The following is a 19,211-nucleotide window of genomic DNA, read 5'->3' as shown; positions in this document are numbered from 1 at the left end:
CATTCTGATGAACTCAGTAAAGTGGTATTGACATTGCCACATTCCAGTACAGACACTGAAAGGACATTTTCCATGCTGATGAACTCAGTAAAGTGGTATTGACATTGCCACATTCCAGTACAGACACTGAAAGGACATTTTCCATTCTGTTGAACTCAGTAGAATGGTATTGACATTGCCACATTCCAGTACAGACACTGAAAGGACATTTTCCATTCTGATGAAAATTTGGACTGACTCTGTTGGAACAGTAAAATCAAGTGATAGTACATCATGATTAAAGTGCTTAGATCAACAATAACAAGGACTGCTATCAATAAAATTCAGGCAGTGGCCTCAATAAGAAATGAAGAAAATTGCCTGTGGTACATGTAAGGAGAGCATGAATGGCAGCAAGTTTCTGTGAAAGGACTGATTCGCTATTTTTATTATTAATAAAATGGAAATTTTTTCAATGGTTATAATTTTTGTTCATTTGCATTGCTGAATATTGGGTCACTGAATATCCTTCCTCATTTGTTGTCAAAAAATCCTTGCCAGATTTGTCAGATCTCCTAATCTGCTTCAGTCTACCTCTCTTTTCTCTCACACATAAGCATGTATTTGGATGGCAAAGAATAGTTTCTTTTTTCTCTGTCTGAAAACATGCCAAAATATTTCATTTGGTGTCCAAAAACAAATGAATGCATGAAAAATAAAAAAATTCATACCATGTAATTTTATCTCCTGATGTTTTCTGATACAAATTCAGTTCTACAATGACAAAAGAGGCAGACTAATACTGCTTTCAGAAAGTGAAGGAATGGCCTACATGTGTGATACAGTGATACAAATTGTCAAAAATTGGGAGTTCCATGTTTCACTATTCATTAGCTTGCTCACACTGATACATTGAATAACATTTGATTAAAACTATTTTAATCACCTATAAATAAAGCATCGCAATTGTGAAAACAGAAGAATGTGTCATCCTTTCTTTTAAAGAGAAAATTGTTAAAGTGAATGTCTTCATCAAAAAAATCGTGTTTAACATCTCCATCATGGATAAGACGGAAACCTGCACCCAGTCATTTATGGAACCATTTAACTGATCCCCATTTGAAACAAGTATGGGACTGATAGCAAAGTAAGTTACATTCCAATACTTATAGAGTCATAATATATAAAACAAATGAAATAAGGATGTGCTTTGTGCGTGTTTATCTTTCTAAAAAAATATAATTATATGCTAAAACTGTTCCTAGACATGTGACTAGTACATGACCCAGTAGATGTTACAGTAATATCAACACTGGTTGTGTTAAATAACATTTTTGAGTTAAGAATTTCACTTTCATGGCTTTCTCTTTCAGTGAATGGTGGCATAGTCTTCTAATATTTTTCAAATTGAAATTTCCCATGAATTGCATTGTATAAATTCCAGAAAGCTATTGAATAGTGACACATGGTTCTCCCAGTTTTTGACACTTTCAGTTATACATGAAACTAGCATAGGCTTTTTTCAGTGATGTATGTGAAGTGAAGGGTTATTATAATTGATTCATGTAACTTGCCAGGGCTATTGTTTGTGATTCATTTAACTTGCAGGGGCTATGTTTAGTGATACATTGATCTTGCAGGGTTATTTTCAGTGATACATGCAACTTGCAGGGGCTATTTCTGATGATAAGCAAGCTATTCTTCCACTTTCTGAATTTAGCATTTGTCTTTCTCTCATGTATTCTCATTGTAGAACTACAGCTGAACACATAAATAAAATTCTTTTAAAATGATGTCTAAAAATAGCAAAGCATACAAACATTATTTGGTTAAAAATATTGGCATCTATGAACAGCCAATATCGGAAAACATACAGAAAACACTACTGTTTTAGTGTGACGTGGACATTTGATTTATGTTTGTTGGATGTTAACTCCATGGAATATTATTTTATCTCATTACCTTAATTTCTAAAGCTTACTATGATGGTTATTAGGTGCACAGATTTTGGTAGTGGTGGGGTGGGGGAAATCTTTCACCATGACCTGGAAGATATGACCTTCACTCTGATAATTTTGCTGTATCCATCACCAGAGTGAAATAAGTATGTCACATTATGCTCAGTTTACCATATCTACTTAACTTATTAGTCAGATTCAACTGCAAACTGCATAGATCCATGACTGCTGTTGCATAATGCTCCTGCAGATCTGGGTCTATACATTTAGTAGGAGTAATCAGTAGAACAAACAACATAGACTCAGATCTGCTGGACATTTTGTAATGGCAGATAAGGGTTTTTGTTGTTGTTTGACTTATAAGCAAGTATATACTCTACTACTTCACTTAATGGCAAAGTTATCATGGTTTTACTGTACTTAGCAGAGTATATGAGTTAGTGAATTTAATTCTTTATCATGTGACATTTATATTTATATAAACCAAATTCACTAACATATTGTTACCAACAAATTTCTTATTCAAGGTAGTGAGCTTCTACTGGACCCAGCGAATACATTTGGTCAAGATATGCTCCTGAATGGAAGAGCTCCATACCAAGGGGAGATAATGAGACTGCCACTTCTAGCCAGAACTTTCAAAGTTATTGTCTTAATTTATTTCCCTTTTTTATCATGCAATACAATGCAATAAATTAAAATTGTATACCTTTCTTGAATCACTACAATGGTTCCTCACTATACAGCTGTCCCTCTGATAACAAATATCATGTCATGTTTTACTATAATTTTGTTGTTTAATTTATTTCACTCAGTCATTCTAGCTGTTGAAAACAAATTACAGTGTGGCTCTACATCATTAAATACCATAGTTTGTGTTATGATTCACCCGTCTTCATACGTATTTTTTTTACAAGGTTTCTTCACTTGTAGTGCATATCAATTTCATCTGTCTGACACATGGCATGATGAAGAGGGAGCACATGTATTATTAACTGATCTGGTCATAAGGTCAAGCAGGCTTATGGTATAGTCCTGGATCCATCATACATGTACATCATCTGTCCATCAGCATTGGCTTATGGTATAGTCCTGGATCCATCATATATGTACATCATCTGTCCATGAGCATTGGCTTATGGTATAGTCCTGGATCCATCAGATATGTACATCATCTGTCCATGAGCATTGGCTTATGGTATAGTCCTGGATCCATCAGATATGTACATCATCTGTCCATGAGCATTGGCTTATGGTATAGTCCTGGATCCATCATATATGTACATCATCTGTCCATGAGCATTGGCTTATGGTATAGTCCTGGATCCATCATATATGTACATCATCTGTCCATGAGCATTGGCTTATGGTATAGTCCTGGATCCATCATATATGTACATCATCTGTCCATGAGCATTGGCTTATGGTATAGTCCTGGATCCATCATATATGTACATCATCTGTCCATGAGCATTGGCAGTTTTTGCTTATCAAAAACTGCTTGACCAATTGAACTAAATTTAACAGCTTCAAACTTCAAGGTCTTTCAGATGTACACAAAAGATGTACACAGAACTGCTGCCAGGTATGGATACTTACTAAAAGAAGAAAATAATCCCACAATGACTTCTCAAAAACTGGAAAAGAATTAGACCAGGCTTAAGAGAAGGTATATTGGCATTGAAAACTTTGAAGTATTTGTCAGTTATGTTCATTTGTCATCCAAATATGGCCATTACAACAAAGAAGCCATACAAAATTATATTTCTTTTTCTCAAGAGCCACTTAGCTGCAGTTGCATTGTCAGGTGAGAGGTTGCAGGCCAACTTGGGTCTTTTGTTTCATAACCCACCATATATGTGTGTCTTTTATACAGAAACAAGATGATTTCAGATTACTTGAAATAAATACTTCTTTCTTGCATCTGCACAGTTTCTTGGAAGTCGGAGACATTCTTTGGTGAAACATTACAGGGAATGTATGATTAAACAAAATGTGTCACTAAAATGGGAATGTTATTAAACAGTAGTGCCTTGCAGTTGCATTATGCAGGTGCCACAAAACTGAATTTAGGGAATATCTTCATGTCTTTTTACATTGAATTATAAGACAAATTTTGATAAAGCTTCACTCATCAGTATATCAACACTAAACAGAAGGATGATTATCTAGTTTAAGTGCCAGTTACAGAGTCAAAAGATTTATTTTTTATTGTCATGTCTGCTCCAATGTAAATAAGGATTTTTTTTTTACATGCACTTCTCAAAAAAAATGATTAAATTTAAAGTTTATTTATTTTGCTTGTGAAGCAAGTTCTTACAGCTAAAGTTATGATGTTGGTCTAGTGTGGTTTTTCTTGGAAAAAAGAGTCAGTGGTTGAAAACCATCAACCTTGTATGGGTTTCCATTTTACTCAGGTATTTGCAAGAGTTGGAGATAAAATATGGGGTTGCAGAGGTGAACAGCAAATGTGTCATTGCATAATCTTGTGATTCTATAACTAGATGTCATTATGTTTAAATATTTTGCAAATGCAGGTTACAGATTTCAATTAAAGCAGAATTTTTCATTAAATGCATGCATCTCATATTTGAAGATTTTAAGAATGACTTCTTTTTGCTCTACATTGTACAGGAATTAGGACAACATGGGAAGAAGGCATTTTATGAAGGAAGAATTGCTGCAGCCATTGTTGAAGCTGTCCAGACATTTGGTGGTGTGATGACAAAAGAAGATTTACAAAATCATGTGACCACATTTGATGAGCCAATCAGTACAGACTATAAAGGTTATCAGGTGTGGGAAATCCCTCCGAATGGTCAGGGCATCACCGCATTGATAGCTCTCAATATCCTGGAAGGCATTGATTTAAAAAGTAAGTTGCTTTGCCAGTAATTTATTATTGTCCATATTGTTATGATAATCAATGTTAGTTTATTATACAATCTAATTTTTCTTGAGCAAGTTCGTATATACTTGGGCTGGCAAATATCTAAATGTAGATCTACCTTTGTGATTGATGAACTCTACCACGTTCCCTGACTGGCATTATGCAATAAGAACTGCATCCATATATGTAATGATTCTGGTTGAATGTGATTTTAATAAAGGTGAAATAAATATCTTTATCTTCAAAAATGTTAATTATACTTTGTTATTCTTCTTGTCTCACATTTTGTAATGAATTGCATTTCAACAGATCACTTGCCCGTTCAAGTTTTTTTTATAGAGTTAATGCCCGTTTTGTCTTGCACCTTGGTACCATGTGTGACATAATTTCATCAGCACAACATGAAATTTATTAAACATTACGGTCATCACTGGAAGAACAAGATATCAGCAAATTTTTTTTTAAAAGTTATTCTCGTTTTTTAACAGTTATTTCCCTTTTTTAGTTGCAGCTGAATGTAGTATATTGCAAAATCTTGTCACAAATTTCTACTGATTGCCATTAAACTTGGAAAATCTTGTTGTCTGGTTGTCAAATTTTCCTTGAATTAGAATATATTATATGACAAAATTTTGTAAATATAACTAGTTGCACATTGAAACCTGAACCTGGTACTTAGCGTGGTTTAAAGATGAACATATTTGTACCCCTTTGATTTTGTTTTAGAGTTATTATCCTCTTTATTTATAGCTGGATGCATTATATTACAGAAATTTGTGAATACTGCTAATCTTGCTGTTTTTAGCTCACCAGGATGTGAGAACAAGTGAGATTATGGTATAGTTCTTCATCCATCATGTGTTGTTTGAAATCCATCCATCATGTGTTGTCTGTTATTTGAAATCCATCCATCATATGTTGTCTGATGTTTGCAATCCATCCATCATGTGTTGTCTGTTATTTGAAATCCATCCATCATATGTTGTCTGTTATTTGCAATCCATCCATCATGTGTTGTCTGTTGTTTGAAATCCATCCATCATGTGTTGTCTGTTATTTGCAATCCATCCATCATGTGTTGTCTGTTGTTTGCAATCCATCCATCACGTGTTGTCTGTTGTTTGAAATCCAGCAATAATGTGTTGTCTGATGTTTGAAATCCATCCATCATGTGTTGTCTGTTGTTTGAAATCCATCCATCATGTTTTGTCTGTTGTTTGAAATCCATCCATCATGTGTTGTTTGTTGTTTGAAATCCATCCGTCAGTAATTCCTGTTCAGCATTTTCTCTACAACTGCTACACCAGAGTCAACCAACCATGAGAGATACCATCTTGGTTCAAAGACCTTTCAAGTTAGCACAGATGTGCTACTTTGCCATGAAATATGGCCATGATTGCTAAACAGAAAAACCTTTCAAGTTAGCACAGATGATACTACTTTGCCATGAAATATGGCCATGATTGCTAAACACAGAAAAACCTTTCAAGTTAGCACAGATGATGCTACTTTGCCATGAAATATGGCCATGATTGCTAAACACAGAAAAACCTTTCAAGTTAGCACAGATGATACTACTTTGCCATGAAATATGACCATGATTGCTAAACACAGAAAAACCTTTCAAGTTAGCACAGATGATACTACTTTGCCATGAAATATGGCCATGATTGCTAAACACAGAAAAACCTTTCAAGTTAGCACAGATGATGCTACTTTGCCATGAAATATGGCCATGATTGCTAAACATAGAAAAACCTTTCAAGAGCTTCTTCTCCAAGAAAACTACTCTCCATAATCAAGACAAATTTGATAGATAGCATTCTGACATAGTGATTTTCCCATCTGTACAAATGGCGCCAGTCTATTATAAAATATGACAACTGTTGCTAAAAGTAGTAAGCCTTTAAATAACCTCTCAAATACAACTCCACAGAAATTAACCAAATTTGAGATGAGGATCCAGGTATCAAGACCATTCAGTTTTATACCAATTATGCTGATTGGACATCAAATACTGACACCATTACTAAATATACAAAAAATTTCAAATAACATGTTCTCAGAAATTGTTCTCCAGATTTGGACAAAATCTGACACAAGGCATCCTCAAATAACCTTTCAGTTTTCTGCACATGATTATGATTTATCATCAAATATGGCTGTGATTACTAAAAGAAAGAGCCACTTGTCAGAATTTTACCAAACTGATAGCAAATCTCCAGATTTAAATATGTTTCAAATTCATAACCAGTGTTGCAGATTCATCATCAAATATGTCGACAGGTACTAAAAATGGCAACAGCTTTTTCTCATAACCTACAACAGTTTTTTTACCAAATTTGACAAAGATTATCCTGGCATGAACAGCTCTTAAATTTGTACAAATGCTGCTAATCCCACAGTCAAATACGGCTGTTGTTACTAAACACAGAAAAATTTTGACAAGTTCTTCTCAAAAACTGTTTGTCAGCATTTTACCATATTTGACAAAAAGCATGCTTTGCATGATGGCCTTTTAGGTTTATGCAAATTATGCACATTTAAATAACTGTCACATAAATGCTCAACAGAATTCAACCAGCTTTGGTAGAAGGGTCCTGTCATAAATGCATTTCAATACTGGATAAATGGTGCTGACATTCAATCAACTATAGATGAAGACATAAAAAAGAAAACTTGAAACAATGATTTTCATATCAAATAAAATCAATATCGTGGAACGAATTTCTACAAAACACATTGTGTTGACCCAGCTTTCTGGACAGATTTCTAGATATTTGGTAAATATCAGATAGATCAGCAGTGACAAGCCTTCTTGAGTTTCTTGTTAGTGATTCTGCAAAACTTAGTACATATTATGGTTATCATAAAAAAATATGCATGCTGACCAGTTATTGTACCCATACTAATTTGAAAAGAGTTGTGTCCCATTTTGTGCAAATTGTTCGAGTTTCTCTAATTTTTCTTTTTGGCAAGTAAGCTCCTAAAAAAACAAATAGTTTGAGTTTGTTCATTTTTTAGATTTGCAGAAGGGAAAAAGGTATGTACATTGTAGCAGACAAAGGTGTGAATCTGTTGGTGTGTATGGACCTTTGCAAAAATGTTGAAAGTTCAATTAAGTTTTCTCAGTGACCTTCATTCACCAGGCTATTAGGTTATGTTATCTGTACAGACACAACACGTTGGTCCTCCTCTTACAAGGTCACCTCTTCTGCAGCAATAAAGTGGTCTTTCTGAAGGGGGATCACACAGACCTGAGTACTTTTTACATATAAAGTACAAAACATGTAACTAATGTTTTAATAATTAATATTTTCATTTAAAATTCACAGATATGTTCTGGAATATATGTGATAAAACTTTTATTAATGTTATTTATATTAATTATGAATAATCAACCATCCTGGTGCAAAACCACCTTGTCAGTAAAATCATGGTACAAACATTTGTCAGTAACCATCCTTGTGATGTTGGTTTCAATCTTTTTTATATCAAATTTCTAATTAGCAATTAAGGGACTTTCCCTCTTTTTGTTACTCAAACTGCTTTCACTTTTCCTTTAAAACTGAGAATATCGGATATCTTGCACATTTGCAACATTTTATTCAATGACTGGCCCGTTGTATTTTAGACAAAATGCTTTGTGTTTTCTAAGAAGTGAGCTTGTCACATGATCGACCTCTTTTAGTGGTACTTTTTCAAATATGTTTTGCATGCTAGGAGAGAAGGAAGCCACCTTGGCTTACATACCATTTTCAATGTGCTTCTCAGTGGTTAGCTTTTGTTATCATGATAATTATGGGTAGAGATAATAGCTTATCAAAGTGATGAAATCTGACATCTATGGAACACACAGTGAACAGAATAATCAGATTACCTACCTTGTTGTATAGATTAAAGTTAGATACTTAATCAGCATGTTGGAACAGATATTGCTTTGTTGATTTGAGAAATAAGCAAATATTTATATCAGCAGACCCTATTATGTGACTACTTCTGAGGGGTAAAACTTGCAATTTTTGCTCTCTAACTTAATCCATACCTAAATAACTTACTAATCTAACTTAACTTGCCTGATACCATTAATAATTTACTAATCTAACTTGCCTGATACCATTAATAACTAATTGATCTAACTTTTCTGATACCATTAATAACTAATTAATCTAACTTGCCTGATACCATTAATAACTTGTTAATCTAACTTGCCAAATACCCTTAATAATTGACTAATCTAACTGACCCAATAACGATAACAACTTGTTAATCTGACTTGCCAGATACCTGTAATAAAACAGATGAAAATGAAGCAGCATACCTCTGATCCTTACAGAATCCAAATTAAAATAGTTGTACTGACCCGATTGATGAGGTAGAACATGATATCCGGTATTAAATCTAATTCAACATTTTCTCAGGTGATCATCTACATAATACATTGTAATGTATTTGGACCTCCTTGTAGAAAGAATGGATGTGAATAGAAACTAATGTTTCTTGTAGGATTTTTGCATTTACTTGTTTGGTCATATACCATCTATATTCACTGATAAGTCCAGTCCAGTCCAGCTGCAAACAACATAGACCCCAGATGTGCCATTGCATAATGTGCCAGCAGATCAGAATCAGTGTTGTTTGTTCAACTGATTAGTCTTAAGAAACTAGATTGACCAAGGACTTTTGGCATGTTATATTACAGCAGACCTGGATCTCTGCAGTTTGATCTGGCTTATAAGCAAATACATACAGTCTTTCATTCTTTTAGAATCCCTTGTGATGACTGTGGTGGCCGATGGGTCATAATGCCAGTTTGAGTTATATTTGAAGTTAAGATGAGGAATGGCCACTATGGGACTTTTTACAGCATTAGCGTACTTATTTGTAATAATTTTAATTCCTTCTAGGTATGAAACATAATTCTTCAGCCTACCTTCATACACTGATTGAAGCCTTTAGATTGAGTTTTGCTGATTCAACATGGTATTGTGCTGATCCAACAAAAGTCCAAGTACCAGTTGCAGAACTGCTGTCCAAGGAGTATGCTGCTAAACGAAGGTCTCTTATACATCCAGACAAGTAAGATATGTTCCCTTCTGTTGACTACATACAATGCTATTCTGGCCTTTGGATTTATGATGTCTATCCATCAGTCTGTCCATTGCTCTGACATTAACACTTAGAAGATGATGTATGCTGAATTTTATGTTCATTTTATCAGATACTATTGCCAGAAGAGTTGTTCAACTTATCTGCGCCTCTCCCTCGATAACTTATGCACAGTCGAGTCTAGAATAATTTTGCTGCATCATAAGCAAGTATATTAGTTGCCAAGGGACCTCAAAAAATTAAGTAAACTTGGCAATTGACCTTGATTTATGAATGGAAATTTCACAACGTATTGTACCTGTACACTACAGATGCAATGCAACCTTACCTTTAAAGTGCATTTTGCAGTGTTAGAATTACAGTTGTAATATTACTGTTATTAACCCAAATGACTTAAATAAAAACTACATTATAAAATGATATAGATATCTGTATTTATTTAATCAAAGACCTATGTCTGAACAAGGAGACTATGGCATTGATGGACTTAAAACCCTAATAAAGAAATAGATCAGAAATCTGGCATAGTAGTCAGGAAAGGACTGGGTGTAGAAAGTGAAACTTTGGTGTAGCTTATGTTAGTACAAAATCTTATTTGGAGAAGAAGTATCTGTGAGCTCTGGAAAATTGTACATAATAATCATAAAGAACAGTTTCCCAACTTATTCAGGCTGGCTAAGCTAGCTATGTATATGCCCCCTTCAGACAGAAGCACAGAACAAACTATTCATACACAGAAAAGGAATAGATTATACTCAGAAGCAATCAACAAATGAATGCTTGTACAGTTAGAGGTGGCTTCTTTAAATATTTTTATTGCAATAGAGCACTAGCAGAGAGGAGCAGGAAGAAGGAGAGATATATATAGACCTATTGGATAACTGTTGTTGCCACTCCTGAAAATAGGCTCCCTTGAAGAGCTCTTTGGTCCATTGAAATCAGAAACCATGGGCATGAATTTACAGTTCCTATTTCCAGCAAGCAGTACCCCATTATGGATACATCGACTTGAGTGCCTAAATTTACAGAAAAGTCTGTGCACGTGGTTGTGTTTCCCAGATTGAATCTGTTATTATCAAAAAAATCAACCCGTCACATGTAAACTAACCTTTTTAAAGTATTTATTATTATTATTATTATTATTAAATCCTCCATACACATTTATGTATACTCATTGTTTCACAGGGAAAGCGAAATGTGTAAATAATCTGGTTTGTTTTTTTGAAAAATCTTGTCCTTTGAATAAGAATGGTCTGAATTTATAGATATGTCTGGAAATGACAAATTGAAAGAATTTTTTTTATATGTTCTGTCTGATATGTAATAAGGTTGTGCTTTTTTAAAATATCCATGTTTGAATTAGATTTTCAATGTTAAGACTTTCACTTGTGAATGAATAAATGATCTTATTTACTTGTATGCTTAAATGATAAAAACATCCAAATGTCATAGTCAGGTTTCTTGTTTTGTTTTCATCAAAGTTCAGTCCCGAGATATATATATATATATATATATATATATATATATATATATATATATATATATATATAGTTGAACAGATACTTTTTAGGGAATTGCATATTTGTGGTGAACATTGAAATTAAATCATCTTTATATTATTTATTACCGTTAAAATTTATTTTAGTTATTATTCATGATGAACTTTATTTTTAACAGATGCTCCAGTTTATAAGTATTAAATTTAACTTGGTTGTGTGCATAATGTTGACACCAAAATGTAACAGTTATAGCTTAATTCATGTTAGCCACTTTGGTACTGTTTGTTTCCTTTTCTTAACGAAATAAGCATACTTTGTGGCTTTCTTAGTACTGGGTATTTTTAAATATATATGTACACTCTACTGTCTCATATACTCATGTTTACAGCTCTCTGGCTCTTGCACATGCATAACCTTTAATGATTATGTCCTTTTTAGTAATTACAGCATGCACTGGAATAATTGCAATTCTGGTGTTAGTTGGTTATAGTCCTCATTCTGTGTGTATTATTGCCATTCACCATTTAACAGACCTTTCAAGTAAATCCAAGTTACGTCATTACATAAACTGTATTTGAAATAGGAAAAAAGTTGTTGTTGTTGTTGGGTTTAACGCCATTTTTGAGCATGTGATAGGCTATGTATGGTGGCCAGTATTAATGGTGGAGGAAGAACCTGGCAAAACCCCGGGAAGAACCACCGACCCATGAGAATCTACTGGCAAGCTTTCTCACATACCCACATTGGCCGAATCCTAGACTTGAACCCACTTAGACAGAGGTGAGATGGCAGTGATCCGTAACGGAGAGCGCTTTAGACCACTTGGCCACTTGGGAAAAAAGTAATTAGTTCATTTAAAAATCAGTAAATCAAAGTTCATTTAGATCCTATTATTATCAAAACAACTACAAATCATAATTTCTGCATATACAGTGATATATACATGGCATGTCTTTTAAATACATCTTGAGGCACTTGACACTAAAATTTTCCAGGTCACAAAGTTCATTCACAGCTTTGTTTGATGCCATCATTATACAGATTTGCTCAGTGGAAGGAATGTTGCATCATGGGTTAATTAGGTGAATTATTGAACAAGTCTGTTGATGTGTTAGGTAAATGTTGAACTCTGGCCATTTCCTCCTTCCCCTCTTTTTTTCTCTACCTTCCCATTTTATGGTGACATGGGGGGAACTCCATTATTTAGGTAAATTCTTGACTGCATTTCTGCTTACATAATGAATGCAGAACAAATTTAAAATGTCTCTTTTTGATAGATATGTAATTGGTGGCTGAATGTGCAGATGGGATAAATAATATTAGCTCAAGGGGGCAGATTTCAAACCACACGAGTTTTTCACCTTGCATAAATGTTTTATTCTTTTTATGAAATGGAGTGGGTGCTGTCAATAGTTTTCCATCTCACTTACAAAACCAAGAACCTGTGGTCACTGCAGTTTATTCCTATACACACATCTGCAGGAATTACAGTGTGATAGATTTTGTTGGTATTCACCCCCACTCCCATGCCTGGATTTGTTCTAGATGAAATTTTCTTTAACAAGTAAATTGCTTTATTTATTATTTTGAAGATAATATAATGTCTTCCAAATTCAAGTGAGACATGATGAAATTGTTAATTAATGGTTTTAAAGCATTCATGTTGTGCAAAACAAAGGGTATGGATGCCATGATGAGTCCTGCATCAGATGCCTGATGAGTCCTGCATCAGATGCCATGATGAGTCCTGCATCAGATGCCTGATGAGTCCTGCATTGGATGCCATGATGAGTCCTGCATTGGATGCCTGAGGAGTCCTGCATCAGATACCATGATGAGTCCTGCATCAGATGCCTGATGAGTCCTGTATTGGATGCCATGATGAGTCCTGCATCAGATGCCTGATGAGTCCTGCATCAGATGCCATGATGAGTCCTGCATCGGATGCCATGATGAGTCCTGTATTGGATGCCATGAGGAGTCCTGCATTGGATGCCTGAGGAGTCCTGCATCAGATGCCATGATGAGCCATCGGATGCCATGATGAGTCCTGCATCAGATGCCATGATGAGCCATCGGATGCCATGATGAGTCCTGCAGTGGATTAAACAGAGCTGCCTTAAATGACCTAAATTATAATCACTGACAACTAACAGGTCTGAAAGTATTTTTTTTTTATCTTGACATGGATAAGAATGGCATATGAATAGCTGTGACTATGTTTGTAATCTGCATTCTGGAATTATGTCAACACACACAAAAGGGCACCACCTTCCACTGACAGGCTTAATAAAGACAGACCTGCCAACTCTTTTACGATTTTGCCATAAGTCTTACGAAAATTACCCATAAAATAAGGACTTGCGGCATACTAGCAAAAACTACTAAAAAATAATAGTTGCCAAAAAATCCAGATAATTGGTTCATCAATTTTTTATTTGGTTCTGGGTTTCATCTTAGAATTAGAAAAATTATTCAGGGAACCAGACTAACTTTACAGCAGCACCCCAGACAATTTAAACTGCACCTATTTGTTCATGTGAAGCACCTGCATGATCAAATTGTTGATGATTGAATTTTTTTTAAATGGCATCCAGAAAGCGATGCATGTTTAAGACGGAAGGGAAAATAAGCTTCTAGAAAAGTGTTAATAATCAACACAGAAGAATAAAAAGGAGTATTCAGATTCTTGTGAATAAAAGCTGGAAAGGACACAATTACATTTATTGGACATCACATGCCATTTTGAGTATGTATCGTGGCTGGTATATATGATTGCCATCGTCATGTGAAATGGAAAGAATTTCCAAGAATTATGTCAAGTTGAGAGATAGCAAGAAGATATTGAGCTGCATAGGGTTTGGAACTAGAGTTTATGCAACTGTACTAATGGTAAATAAAGTCCACACATACTTACCAAACTTTTCTGTTGAACATAATTTTTATTGTTGATGCATCAGACTTTTAATTATGTTTTCCAGCTTTAAAATAGCAGTTGAATTATTGATATTTTGTTACACCTTATTGAAAACGGGCCAATCTTTCAGAAAAAATCAACTGCCTTACTGAGACGGACTCATCAGGGTTGGCATGTCTGTAAAGATGTAAAGACCACCATGTTCATATGTGTATCGATAATGTATCTTATTGTAGGCTGTGTATAGTGAATTGTATCAGTACAAGGCACAGGTGTTTTGTTCCCACCCTTCTGGTTTGATTGCAGTTAATAGTAAAACTTCTCATCCTTGAGGAAATCTCCGAGTTCCAGTTCAGGAAGTTTAATGTTACTACAAACTCTGGTACATATATCACCAAATTAAACTGTATATCAGAAACAAATCTTTTTATTCACCACATACTCATTTCAGTTAGTTGCCATGCTGTCTTTGATTGTATTTGTGACTGAGTTGGATAATTTAAGTTAGTTTAATTTAATAATTATATTACTTAAATAATACTATTTATAACAGTCTTCATTTCATCAATTGAAATAAGTTGAGCCGACACTTGATTGTGACCACTAGCTCTTACACAGGTAGGCCTTTTAACATATTTTTATTTGCCTTGATATGAAAAAGGCATAATTTGATTATACAAAGCAGGTCTGCTTGTAATTTAGTGTAACAATACAACAAATACTTCCACAAGCTGGAGATCAAACACAGTCAGCACTTAATTAGGTTCTTATGGAAATGATCACGGACATAGCTGTGACAGTAGAATGACATCTTTCACAAGAAGAAAATGAATTAAAAGATAGAACTAAAACACAAATTTCACTTGACAAACCTTATTTAATTGGTATCTATTTCTTGAAATGTTGCCACCAGTAGGCTTAAGTGACATTTTCAATGAATGAAATTGTGTTGAATATTGTTATTTACTGTGTACTGAGAATGTTGTTTGGAAAGAAAGTATAACAAAATATATGACTTATTAAAAGTTGAAATTTCATGATGTTGATTCAGATTTCTGGGTTCTAATCACTGTTTTCAATGATAAAACAAGCTATATATCAAAGTTGTATTTCCCATATTTGTTTAGATTTTCTTCATGTTCAACAAAAAGTGCCAATTTTTTTAAAATCATGTTATTACAACTCAACCTAAATAGATGTTCTTATCTACATTGGCATTATGCTGGAAGACTTACAATGTTATGTTTGTCCTAAATGAAAACAGTACAGACATCCAGTATGGCCACTGTGTTAGCCATCTTGAAAAACTTGTAATCACTACTCATTGTGATCAGATTGTCATATTAACATGGATTTTCACCAAAAGACTCCTTATCATGTCTAGTTAGTCCTGAAGGAAAATGGTGCCCACCAGATATACCCTCGGACATCCAGTATAGCCATGGTGGCCAGCTTCACTCTGAATGGATAGTTGTATCGACATTTGATCTTCACTAGAAGACTTTATATGATGTCTAGTTGGTCCTAAATGAAAATGGTATTGATCTGTCTTCCAGTAAATCTTATTATTGCTACTCTTCCAGGTCCTGTGAACATATCCAAATGAGGTTTTCAATAAAAAAAGACCTCTTACTACATTGTTCCTAAATGAAAATGTTACTGATGAGACCTCTAACATAGCCACCTAATCTTTTTGCAGCTAATTGTCCTAAATCGCTGACCATACCTACATGGGTGTTCCACCAAAAAAGACATCTTTTTCACTTCTGGTTGGTTGTAAATGCAAATGGTGACTGTCTTGAAAATGTTGTTATTACTACTACAAAACAGTTGACTGTGGTGACATTGGATTTTCACTAGAATACTTATTATATCTAGATGGACCCAGATAAAAAAGTTGCTGATCTGAAAACCAATATAGCCACTATGGTGGCCCTCTTTAAAGCCTTGATAAGGCAACTTTTGAATGGATAGTCATAGTGAAATTGACTTTTCAATAAAAGATTTATTATGATATAATGTTTGTGCTGAAATAAATTATACTGATCAGATCATGAACATGACGGCCATCTTGAAATTGTTTATCACATGTCCTCTTGAAGGGTTGGTCTTATTGACATATGAGTTACTCATGCATTTAAGTGCTGATATTACCTCCAGCATGAAATCCTAATATAGTTACCTCCCCTGAACGGTGATTACCTCCCCTGAACAGAGAGTAGTGTTTTCAAGGGGGTATCACTAAAACACTTCACAGGTAACACTCAATTTACACCATAGATGTTTTCCTGAGGTTATCGTGTAGATTGAAGTTGGCATAAATCGAAAGTAATTTTCCCCATATGATACTTTTAAATTAAGGATATTCTTGGGCAAATTATACCTCTAAATTTTAAACGAATGATAATTTATGCATAATTTTCAAACAATACATATGTGAGCTGTGCACGAGTCACAGCACATGATGACAGTGATGGCATAGAAGCAAGCACAACGTTATTTTTTCATAAAACCACTTCTTGCAATATTTAATTGGTTCTCATTGGATATGGTGCATATATAACCATCAACATATGCACACTTTGAAAAGGAGTTTTCAAAATTAGATCTAATTGAAATTTTATGTTGATGTCATTCAAAGGACATTGGTTACATTTCTTTAATTCACTGAGCTTATGAACACAGTGAATTTCGACCAGACTTTATATTTAGTTGCATTCCAATGAACAAGTTGATAGTCAGGACTTGACTTGAGTTTTAGCTGTACTGGCTTGCAGCAAAACACAAGAATAAATAGACTTCTATTATTTGACAGTGGATACATCTGAAGATTCTATCATTTGACCCAGTCTGTGGATATATCTGAAGATTATATCATTTTACACAGTCTATGGATATATCTGAAGATTCTTTCATTTGACCCAGTCTGTGGATATATCTGAAGATTCTATCATTTGACCCAGTCTGTGGATATATCTGAAGATTCTATCCTTTGACCCAGTCTGTGGACATGTCAGAAGACTCCATTATTTGACCCAGTGTGTGGATATATCGAAGATTGTCGTTTGACCCAGTCTGTGGATATATCTGAAGATTCTGCCCTTTGACCCAATCTGTGGATATATCAAGATTCTGCCCTTTGACCCAATCTGTGGACATATTAAAAATTTGGTATGTTGGAGTTTCTTAAGAATATCAGAGATATTTTCAATACCTATAAGTTAAGAAAGAAACAAACTAATTTATCATAGATTCCAGGATATGTTTTACAGCCAACAGAGTCAGTTCCTTTAAAACACTCTTGTTTGACAAAATGGGGTTACTGTAACCTGTACTTCATAATCCAATGATTTATTTGAGGTTTTAAGTAAGTTTATCAGTCTCTACTTTTCAGTCCAGTTTCACTGCCATTGGTGGGTTTATTTTCTTAATACCGTATATACTGGCTTATAAGTCAAGTCAAACTGCACAGATGCACATCTGCCTATGCATCGTGTGCAGGTCGATCTGGGTCTGTGCAATTTGATAGGAGTAATCAGTAGAACAAACAACACAGAGCTGGATCTGAAGGCACATTATGCTATGGCAGATCAGGATCTTTGTTGTTTGCAATTTGATTCGACTTACAAGTGAGTATATAGAGTTTCAGTTTCATAGAGCTGCAATGGGGCTCCATGGTTAAGGCATTTGACTCGTGACCCAAAGGGTGCTGATTCTATTTGCACGAATATATTAGCCGAGGTCATCCACCATCTTGTGTCCTTTGGCAACACACTTTACTTGTCTTGGCACAGCATAAACCCAAGAAGTGTTTCTGTGCAGTAAATCACCAAAACCATTGACTTATAATGCTGTGTAAGAAATATTATCATCATGACCATACATCATTTCTCTCTGCCACACTTTGCAGAATAACTTCATTTTTAATAGAAGCTGAAGTGCCTGTGTACATTACAGTTTGTTTTGTGAAAATAAATTAGATCTGCACTTCCAGGATGTTTATTGTCCCCAATTTTTTGTCTAAACCAACCACATATGTAACCTACAAGGCATCATTATACTATTGTGGAAGTAATGACAATTTTCCACCTCAAAACAAAATCCTTTTTGAGAAATGTTTCAGAAATTCAAAAAAAAATCAAAAGATTGTTGCAAAACCTTATTGCCTATCTTCACAAGTGATAACTACCACTTGACTTTTCAAAATACCCACATTTTCAATCAAACTTTTTAAAGACGTACGAGAAAATGAACTAGAAGAAAAATTTAAACCTTATGGCACAGTTATAATATCTGCTTACTTGCCAAGGAGGAATAGTGATGACAAGCTTGTACTAATTTAACTTTTCTGAATTTCTACCATTTCAACAATTTTTCAGAAGAATTACCCAAAAATATGATAGAGGAGAAACATAACTATTGCAAATCTATACCAAAGACTTATTTAAATGTCTTTAAAATCATTCAAGCAGCATAAAAGGAGAAATTAAAGCAAAGGTTCTCCCTCGCTTTATTTCTCTAAATACAATCTTTCAATAATTTTTGAAGCAAATTACCACAAAATGAGGTGGCAGAAAATAGTAGAACCTTATTGCACAGCTACACCAACCATATAGAAGCCTACAAAGTTTTGCTAAAATTCTGTTCAAGCATTCTAGGAAAAGTGACGAGCTGAAACCCTTTGATGACAAGTTGTAAAAAATTTACCCAACAAGGAGGCAAATAAAAGTAAAACTGCATTGTGCATGTACACCAACCGCATAACTGGTCTACAGAGTTTGTGTAAGGTGATCTTGCATCTGATTGGTTGAACTTGTTACCCCATGGAAACCAGATTTGATCAGATTTTATTGAAACTT

At 34.4% G+C, this 19,211-nt stretch overlaps 1 protein-coding gene across 1 annotated transcript in view; it reads left to right on the top strand.

Moving 5' to 3' along the window:
- LOC149802653 (uncharacterized) overlaps positions 1-19,211 on the top strand; it is a 94,899-nt gene that overhangs the window by 41,067 nt on the left and 34,621 nt on the right. Inside the window, exons 5-7 of the mRNA XM_089952014.1 lie at positions 2,465-2,580; positions 4,572-4,812; positions 9,735-9,906. Of these exons, the coding sequence (XP_089808140.1) occupies positions 2,465-2,580; positions 4,572-4,812; positions 9,735-9,906 (529 nt within the window). The remainder of the gene's footprint in view (positions 1-2,464; positions 2,581-4,571; positions 4,813-9,734; positions 9,907-19,211) is intronic.

Source organism: Sinohyriopsis cumingii, chromosome 3 (genome assembly GCF_028554795.1).
Source record: "Sinohyriopsis cumingii isolate HCF-2022 chromosome 3, ASM2855479v2, whole genome shotgun sequence".
NCBI classification, from domain to species: Eukaryota; Metazoa; Mollusca; class Bivalvia; order Unionida; family Unionidae; genus Sinohyriopsis; species Sinohyriopsis cumingii.
Note: the sequence above shows the minus strand (reverse complement) of the source record. Positions and strands in the feature narration are given on the sequence as shown.